The 26,825-nt window shown below is 51.4% G+C and overlaps 1 protein-coding gene across 2 annotated transcripts in view; it reads right to left on the reverse strand.

Annotated features, from left to right (window-relative positions):
• The window catches only part of SHANK2 (SH3 and multiple ankyrin repeat domains 2), a 513,188-nt gene that overhangs the window by 465,045 nt on the left and 21,318 nt on the right, over positions 1 to 26,825 (reverse strand). For both annotated transcript variants that reach the window (XM_060404133.1, XM_042238157.2), the window contains exon 2: positions 405 to 623. In XM_060404133.1, coding sequence (XP_060260116.1) covers positions 405 to 623 — 219 coding nt within the window. The remainder of the gene's footprint in view (positions 1 to 404; positions 624 to 26,825) is intronic.

Here is a 26,825-nt window from a genome sequence, read left to right on the forward strand (position 1 = left end):
TCTCCCTCGTGTGCATACGGCAGCATGGGGCTCAAGGGACGACTCAGGGGCTGCTGGCAGGCAGGGCAGGGAAGGGCACGCTGGGCAGAGCTGCAGACCCCAGGAAGCGGGAGCGCCAGTGCCAGGGGAGGCAGCAGGGCCCACCCAGGGCGGGCAGCCAGTTTACTACGGCACCCACTGTGCTCGCTGCCTCTACAAGGCTGGTCTCTGTGCTCACAGGCTTGGCTTTCATCCCTGCACATAGCAGGGAGGAGGGAGGGGGAGGAGGGAGGGGGAGGAGGGCCCAGCAGGAGGGGGTGGGCGGGGCACTAGTGGGGAGGGGCAGGAGCAGCGAGCAGAGGCCCCTGGAGCCCAGGTCGCGCCTGCTAAGGGCCGGAAGGCGGGCGGCGGGCGGGCGGGCTCACCGTCTGCTGCAGGTCCTCGATGACGATGCGCAGCACCAGCGTGTGGGCCTGGCCCTCCTCCGCCCTGGCGCCGCCCGGCTTCTGGGCCGTGGCCCGGATGGTGTCGTAGATGGTCTCCCCCTTGGAACTGTCCGACTCCGACTCCTCCGTGGAGTCTGAGCAGCTCTGGGCCATCTCATCCTCGCTGGACGTGGGGCTGCGTGGCATGGCTGCACGTGTCTGCACGGAGTGGGGGAGGAGGGAGACAGGCATGAGAGGAGGCTCGAGGAGGACGCCGGGGGTGTGGTGGCAGCCGGTGTCCAGGGGAGAGATCGCAGGCTGGGCGGCCTGCGTGGGTAACACACACACACACCCACACACCCCCACCCCCTCCCGGGGCCCGAGCCAGGCAGGACCTGTGGGGGCCCCAAGAGCCCTGCCCCGGTGCTTGGAAAGCCCGCACTTAACAGGAGCTCGAACTCACTGCGGCCACGGCCACAGCTTACGGGGACGGACCAAAGGGGCAGTGGGGCGGTCTGACACGTTCGGGAGTAAGAGGAACAGCTCGCTTTGTTTTTCTTGGAGGAAGAGCAGCAGGCAGAGAGATGCGGGCTTCGGGTCAGAAGGTACCAAGCTCCTGCTATAATAACCCCCCTCTGCTTCAAACACGGCAATGATAGGTACCGTGTAAAAATAGACCCAGCACGCAGGGCCAGGCTCAGAAATGAGATGATCTCCAGGCCCAGGAGCACAGCGGACCCCAAAGGCTGATGGGGGCAGGCTGATGGGGGCAGGCTGATGGGGGAGGGCCGGGGGTCTCCAAGAGCCCGTGGAGGCTGGGAGGGCAGCTTCCTCACCATCAAGTGCAATAAAAGCCCCCCCAGCAAGGACCCAGGTGAGGGGGCCAACTGCCACCTCGTTCCACAGGTGTTAGCAGGACAGAACTGGGGGGCAGGCTGCCCACAAGACACCCCCCAGTCAGTGGGCAGCGGTCAGAAAGGTCAGGCTAAAACCTGCCCATGGGACACGCCCAGCTCTGTGGGCCCGGCTCAGAAAGGTCAGGCTAAAACCTGAGATGACCAGGGGTCCTGGGCTGGGGGCTGCATGCCAAACCAGCAATTGCACTTCTGTGTGAACTCTGTAAAAGGAAATCAAAGGTCAAGTTCACGTGAACAAGAAAGATGTCCCAGGCTGTTCCCTGCAAAACAGGGTGTCCTGGCTATCCCCTCACACGCCACCCTAGTCATCCAGGGTCTGCCTGACCAAGGTGTGGCCTCTTCTTCCCACGGACAGCACAGCTGAGGGCAGCGTGGACCCCAACGACCCACGCGGGGCCCCGAATGGAGCCCTGAGAAAGGGCCATTCAGACACAGCGTCCTTGTTCACAAAGGCCAGGAAGACGCAGGCCCGTCGAGCCTGAAGCGTGCACGACGTGAGTAACGGGGCAGAGGCACCCAGGAACGCCCAAGTTGGGGGTGGGGGGGCAGAAAGCGGGTCACAGGACCTGTGACGTCACTTGTAACCTCAGTCTCCTCGAAACATTCCAGGTGAAGAGAGAAGGCCAGACGTGGGACACAGATGCTTGCGATGCTATTGTCTGCGTGTCTCTTTGTGCTGGAATATTTCACAGTAGAGGAGGGGGGAGAAAAGCCAGAGGGAGGGAGGGGAGGAAGATGGTCACCTGGCCGACTGCCCCATGGGCTGGGGTGCGTGGCCCCCAGAAGCCATTCATTTTGGGCTGACAAGCCTCAGGAAAGTCCCAGGCAGGACACAGCTCAGCCACTGCCAAGGGCCAGTCTGAGAAGGCTGATGCCCACCATTTACCTCCAGAGTTCACTTAAGGTCAGCGGACACCTATGGAAGTGCTTCTCTGCTGGGCCACCAGGTCCCAGGACATTCCCAGCCACTGATTAGACACACAAAACCCAGCAAAGTGCAGACACCACCCCAGAAAATGCACCCCACACACACACCCCCAGGGAAAGACAAGACCATGACTGGGGTCGGGGGTCGTGGTTGGGGGCTCCCCTACCGCCAAGAGCACCTGGGCTGTCCTCGGACATGGGGTCCAAAAACGCTGCTATGTCCAACCTGCAGAGGGGCTGAATGAGTCCTAACCCAGAGGCTTCACACCAAAACCCCGATATCTGGCTCATCCTGACCACCAGGAAAATCTGGCCTGGTTGAGGTCAGCCATGCAGCACCCGGGCCTGGAGCAAGCTGCAGCCACTCCCTGGCCAGCCTGCCCTCCTCCCCAGGTCCTCCCAGAACCAAGCGACTCCGCACGGTCAGACCTCCTGTGAGCTCTCTTCCTGGCCCGCGGGCCTCAAGTCTGAGCAGCTGCGAAACGTTCTGCCCAACCCCCCCACCCGGCCTCCTCCCCGTTCTTCTGCCTTCACACCTCCCATGAGGGGTCTCTGGTCAAACATCTCAGACAACACATTACCCATATCACCCAGGAAGGGTTTCCTTTCTTAAAGTAAAATTACCAAGTGAAAATAGTTGCTCAGTCATGTCCGACTCTTCGTGACTCCACGGACTGTAGCCCACAGGCTCCTCTGTCCGTGGATTCTCCAGGCAAGAACACTGGAGTGGGTTGCCATTCCCTTCTCCAGAGGATCTTTCTGACCCAGGGTCAAACCCGGGTCTTCCTGCATTGGAGGCGGATGCTTTAGCATCTAAACTTTCCAAAGTACATCCCATCCTCCACTAAAACTTCAGAGCACCGGGGGACTCCTGAATTCACTGACAAACACCTCTGTCATTTGAGCTAGATATTTTTCCAACCGTACAAGAGCACAGACTGCGGGGGGTGGGTGGGGGGGGTGTCTGAGGCCAAGGACAGGGTCTGGCCACCCCAGGTCCTACCTTAGGAAGGTCCCAGCCAGCCTGGCTGTGACTTCCACCAACACGTTCATTCCTGCCTTTGCCCATTCACCATTTATACGGGAAAAAGATTAGTGCCTGGCATAATTATATGCCACATATATACTATATAATATAGAACACAGTTACAATTATAATTGTAATATGGAAATAGTTGCATGAAATTATAATATATTGTGATAATTATATACACACAATTATCATATTATAACATAATATAAATATAAATTATGTATTACATCATTGTGTGTGTTGTTTTAATTGCTCAGCTGTGTCTGAATCTTTTTGACCCCCATGGACTGTAGCCCACCAGGCTCCTCTGTCCATGGGATTTCCCAGGCAAGAATACTGGAGTGGCTTGCCATTTTCTTCTCCAGGGATCTTCCCAACCCAAGGATCGAACCTGGGTCTCCTGTGTTGGAGGCAGATTCTTTACCGTCTGAGCCACCAGGACAGTAGCATTATATAGTTGCATATATATATATATATAAAATCATTTCCAACAAGGTTTCCAGGTTTTAATATCCTCTAGAACAGGCCAACTCCCTGGTGGTCCGGTGGTTAGCACTCTGCACTTTCACTGCCGTGGGTTAGAGAGTCGGACCATAAAGAAGGCTGAGCGCCCAAGAAGTGATGCTTTCGAACTGTGGTGCTAGAAAAGACTCTTGAGAGTCCCTTGGACAGCAAGGAGATCAAACCGGTCAATCCTAAAGGAAATCAATCCTGAATATTCACTGGAAGGACTGATGCTATAGCTCCAATCCTTTGGCCACCCGACTCACTGGAAAACACCCTGATGCTGGGAAAGACTGAGGGCAGAAGCAGAAGCGGGCGGCAGAGGATGAGATGGTTGGACGGCATCACTGATTCAATGGACAGGAACCTGGCCAACTCCAAGAGATGGTGAGGGACAGGGAAGCCTGGTGTGCTGCAGTCCATGGGGACATGAAGAGTCGGACACGACCTGTCGACTGAACCACAACCCTCTCGAGCAGTGTCTCTTCATCCCAGCTGCACAAGGAAGCTACCTGGGATCTTGTTCTAAAAAACAGTGGTGCCAGGAGGTCTGATTCAGTTGGTCTAGGTGAGGCCCCAATATCGACCTTGTCTTAATTTTGTATATTTACCTGCCTGCACCGGGTCCTAGTTGCAGCATTTGGGATCTAGTTCTCTGACCCAGGATGGAACCTTGGTCCATCTGTATGGGGAGCGCATCACATTAGCCCCTGGACCACCAGGGAAGTCCCCCTGATGGGCGTGATCTTTAGATGCCCCAAGACTCTGATGCCGGGAGAGACTGACGCAAAAGGAGAAGGGGCGGTAGATGATGAGATGGTCAGACAGCATCACTGACTCAACGGATACCAATCTGAGCAAACTCTGGCGGAAGGAAATGGCAACCCATCTCAGTGTCCTTGCCTGGAGAATTCCACGGACAGAGGAGCCTGGCGGGCTGCAGTCCATGGGGGTCGCACACTAACCAACAGCTGCTGTCACACGGGGTGTGGGAACAGCCCGCAGGTCCAGGTCCAGAGGTGGTTCTGAGACAGGTCAGATGACAGGCAGACACTGGGAACGTGCAAACGCTGGCCACAGTCTCCAGGTGACTCTGCAGCCGCGGCCCCCAGGCCGGTGACCCGTTGTGGACACGCAGTCTGAACAGTAAAGTGTACCTGACCCCAGGGTCTTCCTTCCAGAAAACCAAAGGTGGGGGTAGGGTGGTTTAAGGATGTCTGTGTCACACAGAACTGACAACCGAGGGGAAGGTGCCCTGTGTCCCCCAGACCCCTGCCACCCGCAGTCCTCACCTGGCCACAAGGAGCCACCGTTGCCGCCACATCAGCTTAGGGGTGATGGTCACACATGGACGTGTCTGCCACCGAAACCCGCGGGAAGGGTCTGAGGGGAAATGGCAGACCCGCGCCCACTCCCTCCCAGGACGTCCTGGGAGCTCAGGCCAAAAGCGCCAGCAGGCTGGTCCTGACCTTAAAAAGGAGCTTGCGTAACTCGATCAGCTGATCCAAGGGAAAAGCAAACACCTGGGGAAACACTTAATTATTAACTGCGGCTGGGGCCACGGGTGCCACCGAGGGCACCCGAGGACTCTCGCATTTTGGATAAACAACGGATACGTTTTATCCTAAGTACTTCCTAAATACTGGGCAGGACATGGGGTGCAAGGCGCTCAGTCGTGTCCGACTCTTTGTAAACCACTGGACTGTAGCCCGCCAGGCTCCTCCGTCCATGGGAGTTTCAGCCAAGTACACTGGAGTGGGTTGCCATTTCCTTCTCCGGGGGATCTTCCTGACCCAGGATAGAACCTACGTCTCCTCTGTCTGATGCACTGCAGGCGAATTCTTTACGTGCTGAGCCATCAGCGTACTCACACTACAACACTGACAATCTGAAATTCACACAGAAGTGGGTGTCCTGCCTCTCCTGGGGCACTACCATGATGCATGGAAGGGTTTCTCCAACCTGTGGGGGGGTGGGGGGGGCAGGGTGGGGGCAATGCCATGATGCATGGAAGGGTTTCTCCAACCTGTGGGGGGTGGGAGGGGGGGCAGGGTGGAGAACGCTCCGCGATAGGAAACTAAGGACAAAAACTCAGTCTGGAAACCGCCTCCCCAGGAAAAGTCAGTGGCAGGACCCGGAAGGGAAGGTTACTCAACACCCGTGGGCAGACATTTCTAGTGTAACTGACCTCTCGGGGAAAATACCAAGCTATACAAACACAAGTCGATAAAGTTCAACATTTCTCAGAAGGTGTTTGCTTCACTGGCCCTGCTGGGCGCCTGTTAATAAGCACAAAAGAAAGTAACAGTGGGAAAAGCAATTTTAACAGAAACTCCACATTTTGCTGCCGAAATGTTCCAAGAAAGCACACAATTGTTCCAAGAAAACATAAAATCTCAAACTGTCTCCTGAGTCTCCTAACACCTGTGAGGAACAGGCAGCTAAGGTTTCCTCCTGGTTCCCTCCTCAGACATAGAGAAAATATGAAAGCTGACCTGGGACAGAAGACACATAGTAAAAACAAAATGACTTTACCAAGGTCAAAGCTGCAAGAATCACATATGTGAGGGTAACCTATAAAAAGGCAGAGGTTCCATCAGCTCTGGTTTATTTCACATGTGTGTGTACATATATGGGGCTTCCCTGCCGACTCAGATGGTAAAGAATCTGCCTGATATGCAGAAAACCCAGGTTCGATCCCTGGCTTAGGAAGATCCCCTGGAGAAGGGAATGGCTACCCACTCCAGTAATCTTGCCTGGAGAACCCCATGGACAGAAGAGCCTGGTGGGCCACAGTTAACAGATACACACACACACACAAACACACACAAATGTGGGGGTTTTTGGCAAAAAAAAAATGTTTTTATTCAAGTGGAGTCTCAAACAGACCCCTGATATATTTAACATACTGGAAGCAAGGTTTTATGACTATTCATTTACTCTGTACATCCAAATATATAAACTGGCTGGTCCTCAAAGCAGTGGGACCCTGCTCGCCCAGGGGCTGCTCTGGGGTTTTGTGCAGACATGAGAACTCAGGTCAAGATCATGGTCAAGAACTGGCAACAGCCTCCACCAGAACCGGGAGGTCAGAACTAGATTCGGGAGGGGCCCAGGTTCTGCCACACCCTTGGAAAGTCAGTAACAGATGAGGGTGAGTGAACACAGGCTGACAGTGAGTGGGGGTGCAGCGCAGGGGGGTTTGGGCAGCAGTGGGCCAGACGGAGGTCGAAGGCGCCTGGGAAGGTGAGAGAAAAGCACGCCTGTGTCTCGCTGCTCATTTAAATCTGCGGTGCTGTTCCCTTTGGGCTGCCCAGGTTGCTCAGCGGTAAAGAGGGCACCTGCCAACGCAGGAGACACAGGAGAGGCAAGTTCAGTCCCTGTGTCGGGAAGATCCCCCTGGGGAAGGAAATGGCAGCCCACTCCAGTGTTCTTGCCTGGGAAATCTCACGGGCAGAGGAGCCCGGCGGGCTACAGTCCATGGGGTCGCACAGAGTCGGACATGACTGAGGACACACACACACACACACACACATACACACACTCGCTTTCCCTTGCGCTGAGGAGGGATGGGGAGGCACTCAGCACTGGCGGGTGGGGGCTGCCCTAGAAGCTTCTGCCGCACCAGCCCCCCAGTAACTGTGTCGGAATCTAGGAAGCATGGTCTAGGAATCAGACCACACCCCCGAGGATGGGGAGACACCAGGATTCAGGTCACACGCCACCTCTTCCGAGGACCCCTGCTGGAAGTCGCTCTCCCAACTGCTCCTAGCAGAGGGACCGCACTGCAGCCCAGCTGGCACCACGCGGCAGCCACCCCACCTGTGGGGGCAGCGTCCTCCACCACACCGCAGGCCGGGGGAGGTGTGACTGCAGACCCCAGCCAGCAGCGCGGCATCAGCCCGTCCTCCCACCACCAGCTTCACACGTTGGGGTCCTGACCCCCAGCACCCTCGAAGGCAGCTGTGTTTGGAGTTGGGGACTTTCAGGAGGTGAGCATGGTGAAATGAGGTCACTAGGGTGGGCCCTGCCTGACGCGCCTCTTTGCGCTGTTCTCGGGGGTTCTCACGGCAAGAACACTGCAGGGGTTTGCCATTCCCTCCCGCTGGAAAAGATGGAAGGCAAAAGGAGAAGGGGGCGGCAGAGGATGCGATGGTCAGATGGCATCACCGACTCAACGGACATGAACTTGAGCAAACTCCGGGAGACAGTGGAGGACAGGGAAGCCTGGTGTGCTGCAGTCCAGGGGTCACAAAGAGTCAGACACGACTCAGTGACTCAACAACAACAATGAAGAGTCCAATGTGACTGGCGTCCTTATCAGACAAGGAAGTCAGGGGACACACAGAGACACACACACAGAGACACACACACACACAGAGACACACAGACACACACACAGAGACACAGACACACACACACACACACAGAGACACACACAGAGACACACACACACACACAGAGACACACAGACACACACACAGAGACACAGACACACACACACACAGACACACACACACACAGACACACAGACACACACACAGAGACACAGACACACACACACACACACACACAGAGACACACACACAGAGACACACACACAGAGACACACACACACAGAGACACACACACAGAGACACACACACACAGACAGACACACACACACAGAGACACACACACACACAGAGACACAGACACACACACGCGCACACACACAGAGACACACACAGAGACACACACACACACAGAGACACACAGACACACACACAGAGACACAGACACACACACACACACAGAGACACACACACAGAGACACACACACAGAGACACACACACACACAGAGACACACACACACAGAGACACACACACACACACACAGAGACACAGACACACACACGCGCACACACACAGAGACACACACACATACACACACACACACACACACACACACACACACACACACAGAGGGACGACCCTGTGAGGACTCGGCCGCCACACGCCCAGGAGGGAGGCCTCAGGAGGACCAGCCCCGCCCACACCCGGGTCTGGGAATCCAGCCTCCAGGCTGGAGACAGGGAGCATCTGCTGTCTCAGCCCCCAGGCTCTGGGCCTTTGCCTCGGCAACCACAGGGAACGAGTACAGGGTGAGGCCCTCCGGACGTTCTTAGCTAGACGCCCGAACCACATTTCTGAGGAGAATCGCCATGGAGACAGGCTTTCTTCTGAAACCACCGTCTAGAATAAACTCCACGTCTGTCCCTTCCTGCCTCTGCAGATGAACTCCAAGCAGGATAGCTCTCCTCTCTCGTCCGTGAACTGCTAGCATCCTCGTCTGCCCTGAGTCTCTCTGCCTAGCTCCCCAAGTCCTTCCTTCGCGCCTGGCTCACCAGAACACACTCACTCTCCTTCCCTCTCTCCTGGGAGGCATCGCTGCCCACACCTCCCCGTTAACCTCTGATGATTCTCAGCTAGTGTTCCGAAAACCACGCCATCATAGACACTCCAGTCCATCCCTGGCCGAAGGAGTTTGGGAAACGTAACTAGATTAAGCAAACATGCACCAATCACCGTGAGGGTCAAAGTGCTGACTGCTCTGTCGTGTCCGACTCTTTGAGGCCCCACGGACTGTAGCCTGCCAGGCTCCTCCACGCGAGAATACTGGAGTGGCTAGCCATTCCCTTCTCCAGGGGACCTTCCAGACCCAGAGATCAAACCCAGGTCTCCTGCACTGCAGACAGATTCTTTACTGTCTGGGCCACCAGGAAGCCCAATCACTTTCCTGCAGAATTTACTGCACTGCTTTCTGGGTCGTCTCTCAGAGTGGCTGATGCAATATTTTCCCAAAACCCCTTAACCCCTGAATCACCTGTTCCTGGAGAGGACAAATGTCACCTCCCGCAGCAGGTGCATCACACGCCTCCAGGGCACATCCCGCAGAGCCCAGCTCCCTGCCGAGCACAGCAGCCCCAGATGCTTGCTGGGTAAAGACCTGTATGGCAGGGAACTGGAAACACTCCTCTGCCCAGAGGATAAGGGCTCCAGGGGTATTACCGCTACGCAATATCCTTGGGCCAAAATCGATCTCCCCAAATCCGAAAAAGAGCTGCTGACGAGCCAGATGCTGAATTAAAATGTCTCCGTTGAGGATCACTGACCGTAAGGAGGAGGATCACGCGCCTTCCTGGCATGTTCTGTGTGGTTACTGGCGTGTTCTGTGTGGTTACTGGCGTGCGAGGTATCAAGAGGCATTCTGGGTGGGTTAACAGGAAGGCTGGGATTTGGAAAGTTCACACGATGGACCCACTTCCCTTCCACGAGGCAGAATTCCCTCAGGAGCCTGTGCTCCTTGGACTATAGGAGCGGGGTCCCCACGGCTTCCGGCTCCCCGCCTCCTGGAGAGAGCCAGCTGGGCTTCCAGTCTGGGCTGCAGGGGGCTCCCATCTGAGTTTCTGCTGTAAATGTTGTTAGTCGTGTCCGACTCTGAGACCCCACAGACTGCAGCGCACCAGGCTCCTCTGTCCTCCACCGTCTCCCAACGTTAGCTCGAACGCGTGTCCATTGACTCCGTGATGCCATCCAACCGTCTCACCCTCTGTCCGCTTCTCCTTTTGCCTTCGATCTTTTCCAGCATCAGGGTCTTTTCCAGTGTACAGAAGGCCTGTTTTTTTTAATCATAGGCCCACATTTTGGTTTTCTTCCAGCATAAATGAAGAGATTCTGACCAAGCAGTGTGCCCCCCGCCCCTAACCTCATCGCAAAACACATGACTCACTCATCTAACACTTCTGCAGAAGCAAGAATCAATCCACCCTGAAGAGAAGGGGCATCATGACAGGAGGACTAACAGGTCACGACCCCCTCTGCTGGGAGGCGGCCCCGCCCAGCGCCTCGCAAACCCAAGCTGTTGTTCGATAGCCCTTCTGTCCTGGGGGACCAGAGGCCTGGACCCTGACAGCCACAGGGCGGATGTCAGGGGACTAGGAGAGGGAAGCCCTCAGTCAGGCCCCAGACATCCAGATCAAAGTGAAGGAGCATTTCCTTGACTGGAACGGTGAGTCTGCCCCAGCCCTGCAGCAGCCATCAGTATAACCAACACACAAGCCAAGAGACCCGTGGATACACTGTTTCAGGGTTAAAAAGGGGCGGGGGAGAAGAACTGTTTCAGATACTCGGCTTCTCTGCATGGAAAAGCCACGAGCACTTGGAAATGAATTATTTAAACCGGTGAAAATGCTAAGCAAGTGCTAGATAAGAAATTAATGAATACACAAAGTTAAATAAGTTGCTACATTTGCAACAAATAATTTAAAGACATTAAAAATTCTATCAGAGTCCCAACAATAGCCAAAGACATATAAGAAAAAGTACCTAAAGCAACCAACACTAGACCTTTATGGAGAAAATTAATAGGACATTATTCAAAACAACAAAATAAGAAAGAAAGACACCGGGCTTCATAGGAAGGCCAGATGAATGGAGAGAGCACCATAATCATGGAAGCTAGGCTTTAATATCTTAGAGATAGTAGTTCTCCACAAAACACAGATTTGAGGCAACTTCCAACAGAAACCCTGGCAGGACTGTTCACAGAACTTATTCTGGTCGTAAAGTTTGCAGAAAAGGAGAAAGAACCAAAAATCACCAGGACAGGGACTTGCCTGGTGTTCCAGTGGTTAAGAGTCCACCTTTTCAATGCAGAGGGTGCAGGTTCAGTCCCCATCAGGGAACAAAGATCCCACATGCTTTGCAGCACAGTCAAAAAATAATTAAAAAAAAAAAAAAAAAAAAAACAGGACTAACTTTGGAAACAAAGAGATGCCAAATCTTCCTGAACCATTACAATACGAGATCAGGATAACTTTGCTACAGAGACAGACGCAGATCAATGGGAAGAGCAGAGAACTCGGGACAGGCCTCGCAAACATGGGAATGCAACGTGTGTCCAAGGGTTGGGAGGAAAAGAACCGATAAATGCACGATGCTGACATCGTGGGCTGTTCACACGCAAAGTGTAAGAAACGGAGCCCCCCTCCCCACACACGCGCCAACGCCACACACGCTCAAGCCTGAAGCATGAAAAGGCAAGACTACAAACGTCTAGAAGGAAAAACACAAGATCTCTTACTCGAATCTGGGATGCTCGACAGACGCGGTTTTGGTGCTGCTGTAACAAAGGAGCACAGACTATTGGGATAAAACAACAGAAAGGCATTCTCTCCCAGTTCTAGAGGCAGAAGTCCCAGGAGAGCCACAGAGGGCTAATGCCAAGGTGTGGTCAGCGCTGGTTCGTCCTAGAGGTTCAGGGAAGAATCTGTCTCCTCTTTCTCAGAGTCTGGAGCGCCCCCTACTCCGCACACAGCCTCTGCATTGCTGTAACCTTGCCTTCTCCCTCCTGTACCTGCCAAGCCCCCTCTGCCTTCCTCCAATGAGGACCCCTGAGATTACAGTCAGCGCCACCCCACATCGTCCAAAACATCCTCCCCACCCCAAGATCCTGAACTTCATCACACCCACAAAGCCCCCTCTGCCATAAAATAATAAGTCCCCTCCATTCAGACCTTCAGGGCACAAACATCCAAAGATGCGGTGTGCGGTCCATCAGGTGTGATCAAAGTGCAGCTCACCCTCCGTCTCCTGTTCGGACCAACCTTTAGCTCTGCCATCTCCCACCTCCTCTCCCTCCTTGAGTCAGTAACTCTTCTTTCCTGCTCACCCGACGCCAGCCCGTGTGTGCCAGCTGTTGAACTCTACCGCTGTACTTTTCAAGGTACTGTACTGTTAAGATTTAAAATATTTTCCTTATTTTTTTAATGTATTATTTGTGTGAAGAGTATTATAAACCTATTACAGTACAGGACTATATACCGATTGTTTTAGTTGGGTATCCAGGCTAACTGCTGGGACAAGCAAACTGGACGTACAAACATGCTCTCAGAACAGAAACTCATTGGTACGCAGGGGATTTACTATAAGGTCCTATTCGTGGGGTCCAGAGATTACAGCCTGGTACCTTTGGGGGCCAAGACTCAGCTGACCAAAAACCTACACAGCATATTAAAAAGCAGAGACATCACTTTGCCAACACAAAGTTACGATTTCCCCGGTAGTCATCAACAGATGGGAAAGGTGGACCATAAAGAAAACTGAGCTCTGAAGAATTGATGCTTTCGAATTGTGCTGTTGGAGAAGACTCTTGAGAGTCCCTTGGACAGTCAGGAGATCAATCCAGTCAATCCTAAAGGAAATTAACCCTGAATATTCACTGGAAGGACTGACGCTGAAGCTGAAGAGCTAATACTTTGGCCACCTGATGAAGAGCCGACTCATTAGAAAGGACTTGATTCTGGGAAAGACTGAAGGCAAAAGGAGAAGAGGGCAGCCGAGGATAAGATGGTTAGATGGCATCACCAACTCAAAGGGCGTGGATCTGAGCAAATTCCGAGGGACTGCGGAGAACAGAGGAGCCTGGTTCCCTAAGAGTCAGACAGGACTTAATGACTCAACAACCACAATCGAATTGTTACTGTGTTTTTCTACACTTTCATGTTTATAATGTTTCTAATTAAAAATAAAAACTTAAAAAAAATTAAGGACTATGACAGCTGCCTGTGATGGTCTTATCACCTCCTTCCTGGGGAACCAAGCACCCTCCTATTAATCAGGGAAGACAAAGGACAGAAGGCAGAATTCTACATACACATAACATATATTATTAAAATGTACTATGTAAAACATACTAACGTGTTTATATAAAATACATTACATAAGCTATTTATGCATATTATTAAATATTAACAGACATTCAAACACTATGGAGAAGGAAATAGCAACCCACTCCAGTATTCTTGCCTGGAGAATTCCAGGGACAGAGGAGACTGGTGGGCTACAGTCCATGGGGTCACAAAAGTCGAACATGTCTTAGCAAATAAACCACCACCACCACCATTCAAATAGTATCATTTTTTTCATTGCTAAGTCGTGTATCCGACTCTTTTGCAACCCCATGGACTGTAGCTTACCAGGCTCCTCTGTCCCTGAAACTCTCCAGGCAAGAATGCTAGAGTGGGTTGCAATTTCCTTCTCCAGGGGATCTTCCTGACTCAGGGGTCGAACCTGGGTCTCCTGCACTGCCAGGCAGTTTCTTTACCAGTGAGACGTCGGGGAAGCCCAGTATAAACAAATATATTATGAAAATATTACTGACAAAAACATAAAATTTTCACCCGTATATATTAAAAGATGTATAATATTCCGGGGTGACATTCTCTTTTTCGAAGCACCCTAGGTTGAGAGGACCTGGGGCTGAAAGCACAGAGGGATTCTCCCTGGTCCTGCTCAGATAAGCAAGGTCCTCTCTGACTCCTGGGCCATTTCTGCCTCAGGCCAGCCTCCTGGGCAGTTTCTCTTGGGCCAAGGTCTGAAAGTCAGGACAAAGGTCTCTAGTCCCATCTAGTTCCTCCAGTTCTGAAGAGTATTCGGGATCAGACAGAAAAGGCAACACCCAAACACGCCTCTGCAGCCTGCACAGCGGGTGGTCTCCAGACACGGGGTGCCCTGCAGCCCCTAGGCTCCTGTGTCTGGTGTGGATCCCCCTGGCTACCTGGCTGTGAGTGGGGGTGAGGGGCCTGGGGTCCCGGCCAGGGCACCTCCTGCCTTGCTCCCCCCTGCTAGAACCCCGTGGAAGTGCAGCCGCACCCTGGGGCTCCCCTGGGAGGCGACACCCACCCAGACAAAGCACCCCCATGGGCCCACGAGCTCTTAGAATCCAGTTCACGGTGTGTGCCCTTTCACTATTAACCAGCCTTCTCTTTGTATGTGAACCGCGTCTGGCTTGGCTGACGGTGTTGGCATGAAACAGACTCGAACAGTCTGCCTCCAGCCTGGCCCACCTCCCAGCTGTCCACTCGGTCTGGACAAACCACAGCAGAGACCCTGGACAGAAGGCTGGCGGAAGGCAGCCCCAGCTCCGCTGCAAGCTCTGGCTTTTGAAGGGCTAACAGAGGCCCCTCCTAATCTATGGGTTGTGGGTTAGTTCAGTCAATCATGTCTGACACTGTGCGACCCCATGGACTGTAGCCCGACAGGCTTCTCTGTCCAAGGGATTCTCCAGCCAAGAAAACTGGAGTGGGCTGCCGTTTCCTCCTCCAGGGGATCTCCCTGACCCAGAGGCTGAACTTGAGCCTCTTGTGTCTCCTGCTTTGCAGGCAGATTCTTTACCGTCTGAGCCGGGGAAGCCAAACTACGGGTGACCGGCAGCAGTCAAGGCAGTGAGTCTGGGAACCAGGCACATCAGACAAGGCTGTGGAGGTGAGACATCCCAGGAGGACGACGTGTCCCTGAGATCTCAAAACCCAGCTGAGTCTGTTACAGAAAGGCGTTCAGTTTTTCAGATCCAGCGTGGGGGCTCCCAACAGCTTTCTGCACCAGGCATCAGGCGCTGCCTGGGGTGGGGGGAGGTACTCTGTCCAGGCGCCAAGTCCCTGCCTGCGGGAAGCTTTGTGGTCACTTGCTGGGGGACGGCCATGGCTGAACCCTGGGTGGGGCTGCGGCTAGCCCGGTCCTGCGATCCCCTGTAATGACAGTGTTTACGCTGAGGATGGGTTTTGTTTAATTCCTATCATCCCAGGCTGAGGGAACTTGCAACCATGGTTTCCATTTTCTTCTTCTGTTTTCCCAGGAAAGGATCTTAAAGAAACACCTTTCCCTCCAGGGGTTTAAAGCCACCAAGCCGCCCTCCCAGTGTGAGCTGGTCCTGCACACTCTCTGGGGATGCCCCCCTAAGTGGACACGTCTGTCCAACAGCCCAAGGGCCTTCCATGTCCCCTACAGCCAGGAGAATGAGGTCCAAACACCAAGCCCAGAAGTTGGGTGCAACTCACCTCAGCATAGCCTAGTGGAACCCCACAGAGAGATCAGCCAGCCAACAGAGCTCCTCCTTGGAACCTCTACACTCAGCCCGTCCTGGGGTTTCCCAGCCTCACTGAGATGTGGGAACAGGAGGCTGTCCTGGGATGCTGGAATCACGCACCCTCAGGTGCACCCAGGAGGTACACATGCCCGACCAGGGTGGAGAATCTAATGCATGTCTTAGGATGTCATCCAGCTTTTTCCCAGGAGCAGAGACGCTTCGTCATGAGCAACCCCCTGCAACACTGTCCTCTGGCTGACCCAACAACCCACCCTCTCAGTTCTCAGGACCCAGGCCAGGTCATGGAGCATCTCAGTGACCCCTGGCGGGAAACCACTTTCCCTTTGTCCTCTGCTGACCTCCACGGGAGGACGGCTCTTCCACACCCTCCAGTGCCGCACAGATGGACAGACTGACAGACAGGACATCTGAGCTTGCAGACAATATGAGCAGGGGAAGTGCTTAGCACCCACAGTGCTGCTGGGCGTGACTCCTGACTTCCTTTCCCATCCCCGCCCTACAGGGACGAGACAGCCACAACAGGGCAGGGGGCCTCCGAGGAACAGCTGACGATATTAAAGAATCCCTGTGCATCCGAGACGTGTGTCTACATAAGTCTAGACATTGAAGTAGGCTTCCCAGGGGGCAGCCCGGTCAATCCGCCTGCCAGTACAGGAGACACGAGATCCCTGGGTTGGGAGGATTCCCCTGGAGAAGGGAATGGCAACCCACTCCAGTATTCTTGCCTGGGAAATCCCATGGTCAGAGGAGCCTGGGCGGCTACAGTCCACGGGGTCACAAAGAGTCAGACACAACTGAGCTCGCACACACACGCAGGGAACTAGGTCTCACAACTAAAACACACGACATCTGAGTGGCAGGGCTGAGACTCATTTTAGGATCATAAAAGGATTCGAAGACATTAACATTTCAGAAATCTGAATTTAAATGCGTCCGGTTAAAGTACTGTGATTTGAAATTACCATGGTCATTAATTTTAATATGTATTTTGCCTCTGAGTGGGTGATTAGAAATTTTAGGAGCTCTTGTGTCTGCAACCCTTTGAAAAAAAAGAGCTCAGTGCTAAAATGTATGTTAATTTACATTTTTTATGAAAATCCATCCAGGTTCTGTACACTGTGAACATATTCAGTTCTTAATTATTCAGATGATCACTCTCAGTGGAACATAAATTATGTAAAAAAACCTGGATTGTAACAACGTGCAGAGTAATTTTGCTAAACAGAAGGGAAGACAAATCTATTTTATGGAATATATAGTAATTAATAAATGATGTTTATAACTTATCTGAATATCATTGGGCATCAACATAGTACCCAAGTGTACAAATAATAATTAAGTCCAGTCACATCAGTATATTGCCAGCTATCAGTCATATAAAAGGGTAAAGGTCGACACTTTTAAATTTATGTCACTATGAAGGTTAATGTGTAAAAAGCAGAAGGAGAAAACATATTTTATCTAACAGCTTGCCAGCTTGACTTATGATTTTTAAACAGGAAGGACAAGGCCTATCGAACTCCATCTGGAGTCCTGCTCCAGCCCCTGAATAATAAGACAGGCCTGCTGGGAGGTGGCGTGTGGGCCACTTCTCACACTGAGCTCTCAGCAGAGTCGAGGTGTAAAAGCTCAGAGACCCCCAGGAATGAGAGGGGAGCAGTTGTTTCTTCCGGGAGTTCGGACTAGCCCTGTGCATAAAGTCACAGGCTGCAGGAAAACAGGTGCCCAGCCACAGCCCAGGGTTCAGCGCTGGTGCGCTCACTCCCTGGTGAGGACCCTCCTCTTGGCCGCAGACAGTGTCTCCTCCCGCGTCCTCGCACACAGAGAGGGAGTGCTCTGGATCTCTTCTTGGTGGTGCTGGCTTAGTTGCTAAGTTGTGTCCAACTCTTGCGACCCCATGGACTGTAGCCCGCCAGGATCCTCCGTCCATGGGATTCTCCAGGCAAGAATACTGGAGTGGGTTGCCATTTCCTTCTCCAGGGGAATCTTCCCAACCCAAGGGAGGACACTAATCCTATAGGATCAGGGCTCCACCCTCGTGACCTCATTTAACCTTAATGACATCCAGGGAGGCCCCATCTCCAAACACGGGCACACTGAGGGTGAGGGCTTCAGCTGATGAACACAAACGTTCACACCATCTGGGAAGGCCCAACTCTGCTCCCGAGCTCCTGCACCCCCCAGGCCCATGCTGGAGCTCTAGGCTGGGAGGCCTGTTTCAGGGCTGCAGGGGCGGGCGTGTGGAGAGAACCCCCACGGGTGCTCGAGGCTCCAACAGGACACAAGCGTCACCTGCTTGACGCCTGCTGGGACGTGGTGACTGAGTCAGCAGAGGGGGCCAAGGGCGACCTGCTCGACGCCTGCTGGGACACGGTGAGTGAGTCAGCAGAGGGGGCCAAGGGCGCGCAGGACTTCCAGCCCAGCGCTCATCAGCCCCCGGAGCAAAGGGAGCTCACCAAGCACCTTGGCAGCCACCATCCCCCTGCCTGACCTCGCACCGAGGACGGGAGGATGCCCAGGAGAGGCTCTGACACCAAGAGCACAGACGGGGGCCATGAACACGGCTTCTCCTGGGACTTCGTTTAAAAGAAACCGCCTTTTAAAAAGCCAGATGCAAAAAAAAAAAAAAAAAAAGCCAGATGCAGACCAGAATTATCCTGGAACTTCTTGAAAAATACAAATGCCAGGTATTGCGTTTTCCCCCAAAGCTCCAGATATGGTTCTAATGAGCAGCTGTGTTTAAAACCGACTGGACTATATGATGACCTTTACTTTTATCTACTTTGTCTCACTTTTTCTACTTCATATTCAGGGCTCATTTCACTGAGTTTACGTTTTCCCACTTCGCCATCTCTTTTTTTTTTTCATTTCTTTCTCAAGCCTTATCAAGTGTAGTAGAAAAGCTTCTGTGTGTATATATATTATAGTAAGCACACATACATGCTATATTAACATATACATTCATACTATATATACATATTATAGCAGGCATAATATATATGTTTTAGAAAACTTTTGAATTTTCGCCTAATTAAAAACCTTATGACATTTTGATTTCACTTGTTTGACTTAGTATGAATAGAACGCTAGACTTCTGATTTTAAGCAGATAGGTATGCAACAAGCAACAAAGGCTTACTGTAGAGCATAGGGAACTGTGGTCAGTAGCTTGTAATAACCGATCACGGATAATAATCGGAAAAATAATGTACGTGCATACGCGTTACTGAATCACCTTGCCGCACACCTGAAACGCTGTAAGTCAACTATGCTTCAATAAAATACACATATTAAGAAAAAGAAACCGCCTTTTAAGCGTCTTCTCCCATATTTCGAATAGCTTCCTCGGAAAGGGTTCTTACAAGCGGACGATCTGTGTTATCTTCACATGTACGTTTCTCCGTAGGCTCCCCCATGAGGGATGAAGCCAGGCTGCCTTCCAGAACACTGCCCAGTTCACACTAGGGCAACGCGCAGCTCTGCAGGTCAGGGTCTGACCCCGCGCGGCAGGCAGGAAGAGGCGGGCATCGGGCACAGTGGCCCCTCCACAGGCCTCCCAGAGCCGGCGCAGAGGGAGAACGTGAAGGAAAATGCCCGCACACACGGATTCAGGACTCTCCAAAGACACTTGTCAGGGCTGCGCTTCCCAGTCCCACAGCCTCCTAGGCTGAGAAGTGAGCGTGCGGCCCCCCACCCAACGTCACACAGTCACTCCCACATGGGAAGAGTGAGGGTGACTTGCCCGACAGTGTTTTATAAATCTACTTCATTAATCTTTAAGCATTTGGACTTCTGTCAACGGCACTAACAATAAAAGCAAAATCATTCTCAACACTCATGGAGGACACAGTTTTTAAAAAAAAGAGTGGCAGAGGGAAGAAATCAATTCCAGAACTCGAGATCTGGTTCTCCTTCTAGCTGGGACCACAGGCGGGCAGGCCTGCTGTGACCTGAGCTTTCTGAGCAGCGTGAAGATGGATGTCCCAAATGCCGCCGAGCAGGCTGACTGCTGTGCTGGTTTCTGCGTTTGTACCACTTCCTGACGCTCGGGAGTGGGTCATTCCCCGGGACCTCTCGGCTGCCACACAAAGAGGGACTACTGAGGAATCCTCTCCGCTGATCAGCCAGGCCAACACCCCCGAGAAAGGCTACTTCACACCCCCAAGCCAAGAGGAAAGTGGAAGTGTCTGTGCCAGCTGCTCAGTCACGTCCAAGTCTTTGCAACCCCATAGACTGGAGCCTCCAGGCTCCTCTGTCCATGGGATTCTCCAGGCAAGAATACCAGAGTGGGTATAGCCATTTCCTTCTCCAAGGGATCTTCCTTACCCAGGGAGCGAACCCATGTCTCCTGCCTTGCAAGCAGATTCTTTACCGTCTGAGCCACCAGGGAAGCCCCTGGGAAGAGAGTGGGTCTGAAATCCATTACTGGTGTCCCTATAAGAAAGCCATGAGAAGATGCAGACCGCAAGCGGGAGAAGCAGGAAGACGGCCAGGGGACAATGGAGACTGAGGTTGGAGGGATGTGTCCACAAGTCAAGGTCAAGTCAAGGTTACCAGCCACCACCAGGAGCTTCAAGAGGTGAGGAAGGATCCTCCCCTGGAACGCGGGTTGATGAGCCCTTGATTTTGGACTGTGACCTTCAGAATTGTCAAGAGAATACATTTTTGTTGCTTTAAGCCACCCTCTCACAGGCATTTACTCCAACAGCCACAGAAAACTGATACGCAGCGATTTACACTCCGGGAGCAACACCATTCAAAGCTCTTCTCAGCTGATTCCTCTCTGGGCAAACTGCACACCCAAACTCGCACACCCTGTAACCTCTTCAGAATAAGGAAACAATCACAGCAAGAGGTAATCACACTGGCATTCATGTAAAGCCTCTTGGACTTCCCTGGCGATCCAGTGGTTAAGACTCTGTGCTTCTGATACATGGGACATGGGTTCAACCCCTGGTCAAAGAAGTTCCGCGTGCCTTGCAGCCAAAAACCAAAAGGCCCTTGGAAGCCACTGGCTAACAAAGTGACAAAGACGGGAAACAAGCAGAAGGGAGACAGGCTTTGGGGAGCTGCACAGACTGGGTCTCAACGCTGGAGCCCCTGGGCAAGGATGCACTGAGCGCATCCACCTTTACACCTGCTGTTTCCTCCGCCTGGAACGCACCCTTCCCTGCTCCCACTCCCAGTCACTCAGAAGCACCTTCCCTGACGGCCCTTTCTCAAGCTGCAAAACACACACACACACAGCACATGCTTCCCTGGCTGAAATTAACACCTTGGTTTCTGTAAACCTATGTCGTTTTTATTTTTTGTCATCATCAGAACAGCCAGGATGGAACCTGCTATTTGTATTACTGCTTCTTTAGCAACTAGTCCAACTGAGGACAAGTTTGAAGAATAATAAATAAAGAGTCATGGGGTCCGGGACTATAGCTGCTGTTGCTGCTGTTGCTAAGTCGCTTCAGTCATGTCTAACTCTGTGCGACCCCATAGACGGCAGCCCACCAGGCTCCTCTGTCCCTGGGATTCTCCAGGCAAGAATACTGGAGTGGGTTGCCATTTCCTTCTCCAATGCATGCATGCATGCTAAGTCACTTCAGTCGTGTCTGACTCTGTGCGACCCCATGGACAGCAGCCCACCAGGCTCCTCCGTCCACGGAATTCTCCAGGCAAGAGTGCTGGAGTGGGTTGCCATTTCCTTCTCCCCAGGACTGTAGGGGGACCTGCAATCAACACAACTGGGGCAAGACAGTTCTATCCAGAAAATGTAAAACCTCTCACCCTTGAGCCTCAGAGGTGGGGTGACCAGGAAGCCCAGGCTGCCAATGGTGGTCACGCAGATGCTGGAGCAGTGAGAAGGAATGAGACAGAGCTAGGGGGAAGGCAAGCAAGTGGGGAGAAACAGAATCCAGGCCAGATGGAGGGAGGTGGAGGCGAGAACACAACACAGGGGCAGAAGAGGCAAAATAGAGAGAGAGAGAGAGACCTCCACTTCCAGGCAGATAGAGCAACAGGTGCTGGGTTTAGCCTCCTGCCTGAAACCACCGAAATGTGCTCAAAATATACGATAAATGGTTTTCAAACACGCGGGACCATGACACGAGAGAGCCAGGAGACAGACCAGGTGAGTCCTGGGGCTGCTCTCCACTTCCTGCTCTCACAGTGTCTGGGCGATGGTCCCAGAAGGGGCCAAGTGATGCCGGGCGAGTTCCCTGAGCGGAGGCAACAGGCTGAGAACTCAGGGGGCCAAGGTGACAACCGCCCCAGGAGGACAGAGACCAGGAGAGGACAGCCTGGAACACAGAGGCCACTAGAGACCTGCAGTGGGTCCTTGGAGCATTCTGAAGGATGAGACCAGCCCATTCGAGGCAGCCAACCTACCAGGGGAACTACAGCTCCCAATGTGCATGAATCACACAGGTCCAGGAACACTGCCTGCTCCCACTGGACAAACTGGAAAACCTCATGACTTACAGGACACAGAACACACAGAGGGCTGACCTCAGCAGTGGGAAATACCCAGGCCCAGGCTGAATGCTGCTATCGCCCAAAGAGAAAATACAGGAAGCGAGACCTGAAAGGATCAAACTGTCTTTAAACAATTTAACTGAATGTTAACAAAGAACTCAACAGAACAAAGTTCAACAATATTGACACAAATTCAAAAATATAGACTCAACAAGAAAAATCCACAGTTTACAAACCTGAGCAATAAAAATATCACTATATTAATGAAACAATGAAAAATGATCAGGTATGCAAAGGAGCAGGAAAGTACGAACCATAATGAGGAATACAACCAACCAATCAAAACTAAACAGGACTGAATCAGATGTTATAATTAGCAGACAAAGCATTAAAAATTATATTAACTGATTTCTTCATGTTCAAAAAGGCAAGCAGAGACATGAAAGGTTAAAAACTAAATCAAGTGTTCAAAGATGAAAATGACAATATCTGAAATGAAAAATACACCAGATAAAAGATTCACAGCAAAATGGACAACAGATAAAAAGATGATGAAATCGAAGATATTGTGGAAAAGCAACAGGAAGAAAATAACAAATTATTAGAAGAGAACAGATTATCAGAAAGCTATAAAACTTCCATCGGCCTAATACATATGGAACTAGGAGTTCCTGATGACAAAGAGTACAAGAAATTATTTGAAATTTTGGCCAAAAATAATATTCATTTGATGAAAACTATAAACCCACAGACCCAAGAAGCTCAATGAAACCCAAGCTTAAGAACCATAAGGAAGACTACGCCAAGGCACATCATAACAAATCAAAACCAAAGATAATGAGAAAAATCATAAAAACAGAGGAAAAAAAAAAACATATATTACGTTCAGAAAACAAACTTAAGGTTGACAGCAGATTCCTGGTTGGAAACAATGCAAGTGAGTGGACAATGGAGTGACGCTTTCAGAGCATTTTCCCAAAAACTCAAACGAGAATCACTTAACCAGGGAAAACAGCTTTCAAAAATGAAGAGTCTTCAGACATATATAAAAGCTGAAAGAACTCAAGTCTTCCTTGCAAAAGATGTTAAAGGAGAAATTTCAGGCAGAAAGAAATGATACCAGATTTTTAAAAAATGAAATTATACAAAAGAATGGAGACAATAGGAAATGGCAATCACATGGGTAGATACACGAGTTTCTCTTATTTAAATCTCTTTAAATTGATGCTTTTGAACTGTGGCGTTGGAGAAGACCCTTGAGAGTCCCTTGGACTGCAAGGAGAGCCAACCAGTCCATCCTAAAGGAGATCAGCCCTGGGATTTCTTTGGAAGGAATGATGCTGAAGCTGAAGCTCCAGTACTTTGGCCACCTCATGCGAAGAGTTGACTCATTGGAAAAGACCCTGATGCTGGGAGGGATTGGGGGCAGCAGGAAAAGGGGACGACAGAGGATGAGATGGCTGGATGGCATCACCGACTCGATGGCCCTGAGTCTGAGTGAACTCCGGGAGTTGGTCATAGACAGGGAGGCCTGGCGTGCTGCGGTTCATAGGGTCGCAAAGAGTAGGACACGACTGAGCGACTGAACTGAACTGAAACATACGTATTTACAAATATGTATTTATTTATAAACATACACATTTAGGAGTTTTTAAACATGTAGGAAAAAATACATGACAACACCAGCTCAAGAGTTGAAAAGGGGGAAAGGCAGCAGCTCGTCGTGAGGCGCTCACACTGCACACGAGCGGGCGCGGTGTCACTGAAGGGACTGTAAGGAGGTAAAGGTGTACGTGGGAAACCCTAAGCACCCACTAAAATAATAAAGCAAAGAGTTATAGCTAGTACATCGACAAAGGAAATAACAGAATCATAAAATTCTACTAATCTAAACGGAGGCAGAAAGAGGAGAATAAAAAACAGATGGGACAAGAAGAACACAAATAGCAAGATGACAGATTTAAATCAAACTATTACCATTTTCACATTAAATATGATCCAACTGTAAGCTGTTGATAATCAATGCACATTAAAAATCAAGACAGAAACAGAGGGAAAGAAGCTAGGAGAAAACATACCGGTTTAATGTCAATCAAAAGAAAACGAGAGAAGTTACATGTTTTCCCCAGGAAACTGACAAGAAGAATGCTTCCCAAATTATTCTGTGAGGTCAATATTACTACCCTGATACTAAACAGAAAGCAGATTGATGTCCTGCACAAACGCAGATGCAAAAATTCTAAGCAATACTGTGGGAAATCAAATATATAATACTTCATAACCAAGGGTGATTTATTTCAGGAATGCAAGGTTGATTTAGCATTTGAAAAACCAATCAATGAAGTTCACCATATTAACAAACTAAAAATAAAAACCATAAGATCAATTCAACAGCTGCTGAAAAAGCATTTGACAAAACCCAACATCGATTCATGACAAGAACTCTCAGCAAACTAGGGCCAGAAAGAAACTGACAAAAGGCATTTCAGCAAAGCCCACAACAAACACCACACTTCACAGTGAAAGACTGAAAAAAGTCCTCCAAAGATCAGGGACAAGATAGAGAAGTCCAACTTCACAGCTTCTGCTCAGTAAGAAGAAAAATGAATAAAACACATCCTGATGTGAAGGGAAGAAATAAAACTCTCTTTATTTGCAGACAGCATCATGGTCCATGCAGAAAATTCCTCAGAATCCTCAAAAAAACTAGTAGAACTAGTGAGTGATTTAAGCAAAATTAGCGGATTTAAGATGGATATAAAACTATCCGTTGTGGGGACTTCCCTGGTGGTCCAGTAGCTAAAACTCTGCACCTTCAGTGCAGGGAACAGGGGTTCGATCCCTAGTCAGGGAACTCAACTCTACACGCCACAGCTAAGACCTGGTGCAGCCAAAATAAGTGAATAAATATTAGAAAAAAAAAAACCACTGTGTTTCTGCACAGTGGCAGGGAACGATTGGAAACTGAACCTCCAGGACGATACCATTTATAACATTGACCAAAAATACGATGTGCTTTGGGGAAAAGCTGACAAAGTCTGTGAAAGACACACACTCAAAAGGACAACCCGAGGCCGAGAGAGGACTTCAGAAAACAAGAGGCAGCGGCTAGAGGAGAGCCCCGAGGTTCAGGCTGTCACCCATCTCTGCTCCAGTCTCTGCTTAGGGACCCGGTAGCATGGGGCCTCCCCTGCAAGGTGGGGATGACAGGGAGCTCGGCTGACTTTCCTGGGAACAAATGTCGTCATTTCCATTTTGCAGAAATACGTGACGCAGAAGCAGTTGGCTCTGGGGATCCTCTTCCCAGAAGTCCCCCCAATCAGATTGGCCCTACCGCACCTCCACCCCCCAGCCTCAGGGCACGGGAGGTTCTTTGCTTTATTTAAACGGATGCTGCCTTCTGGTACTTTTGATCAACAGGTACAGGGTGAAAGTAAAGAGAACAGAGGAAGCTGTTTCCACGCAAAAACATGGAGGAGGTGACACGTTTGGCTAATTGATGGTCTGGGCGGTTAAAATAGCATTTCCCGCCAAGGTGGGAGGCGAAGAAAGGCAAGAAATCCATCAGGTTCCCACCCTGGGCCGTCCAACAACGCTTCCTATGAGCCCACAGCTCAAGAACAACGAAGCAACACTCGGGGCCTGCCTGAAATAGACACAGGCCTCCAGAAAACCCCTGCGGATGGCGTGCTTGAAGAAGCCTGTCAATTCACAGAAATACACCACGCCACGCTTGCCCGCATGCCAACGTGGATCGAATGAATTGCAGCTCAGGAGTTCAAGCCTCTAGAAAGTGCTGGAACTACAACCCAGTGGGGTTGGTACAATCCCTGGTCACCACTCGTGACACCTCAGTAGAGTGCTGGAGAAAAAGCCCGGGTCGCCAGGGGGTGGCGTGGGGGTAGAGGGAAGCAGCGGCGTGTGGGATTAGCAGACGCAAACTGCTACAGGCAGGACGCACAGACCACACGGGCCTACCGCGTAACACGGGGAGCTCTAGTCAGCGTCCCGTCAATAGGCCGCAGTGGAAACCAATCCCGAAAAGAAGGTATACATGTGTATAACTGAACCCCTTTTCTGTACAACAGACACTAGCACAGCACTACAAACCAACTACGCCTCAACTTAAAAAGGAGAAAATTTTAAAAAAGAGAAATCCTGGGTCGGGGGGGCGGTGAGGATGGATCATCACACAGCCCCTCCTTCCTTCCAGAGGAGCCCTCGTCACAGCCCTGTCCTGGCCGCCCAGTTCCTCCTCATCACAGAGCAAACCTCCACTCTTACAGGGCAGACTGGCCACAGCCCTGCTTGCCCTTGAAACCCCGCGAAAAAACGAAAGTGATTTTGTTTTTCACACACAGGAACACAGAGACAGACGGAAAAGGAGTGGCGAGAACAGCAAAGGAGACGCTGCTTGCTGACCGAAGGCTGGCGAGCGTGGCTGGCACCAGGGGTGGACCGGTGCCAGTGTGCAGCACGGAATTCCAGAAGGGCTCGGAAGTGACCCAAGGGCTTCTCGAGGGCCGAAGGCAGGAAGACCAGTGCAAAGGCTGTCCGGTAGCAGCCAGACCCCCGGGTCCAGTCCTCCCCCCGGGCAGCTAGCTGACTGTCCCTATCCCCATCGCAGGAAAGAAAGTGGACAT

This window comes from Ovis aries, chromosome 21 (genome assembly GCF_016772045.2).
Source record: "Ovis aries strain OAR_USU_Benz2616 breed Rambouillet chromosome 21, ARS-UI_Ramb_v3.0, whole genome shotgun sequence".
In the NCBI taxonomy this organism is placed as follows: Eukaryota; Metazoa; Chordata; class Mammalia; order Artiodactyla; family Bovidae; genus Ovis; species Ovis aries.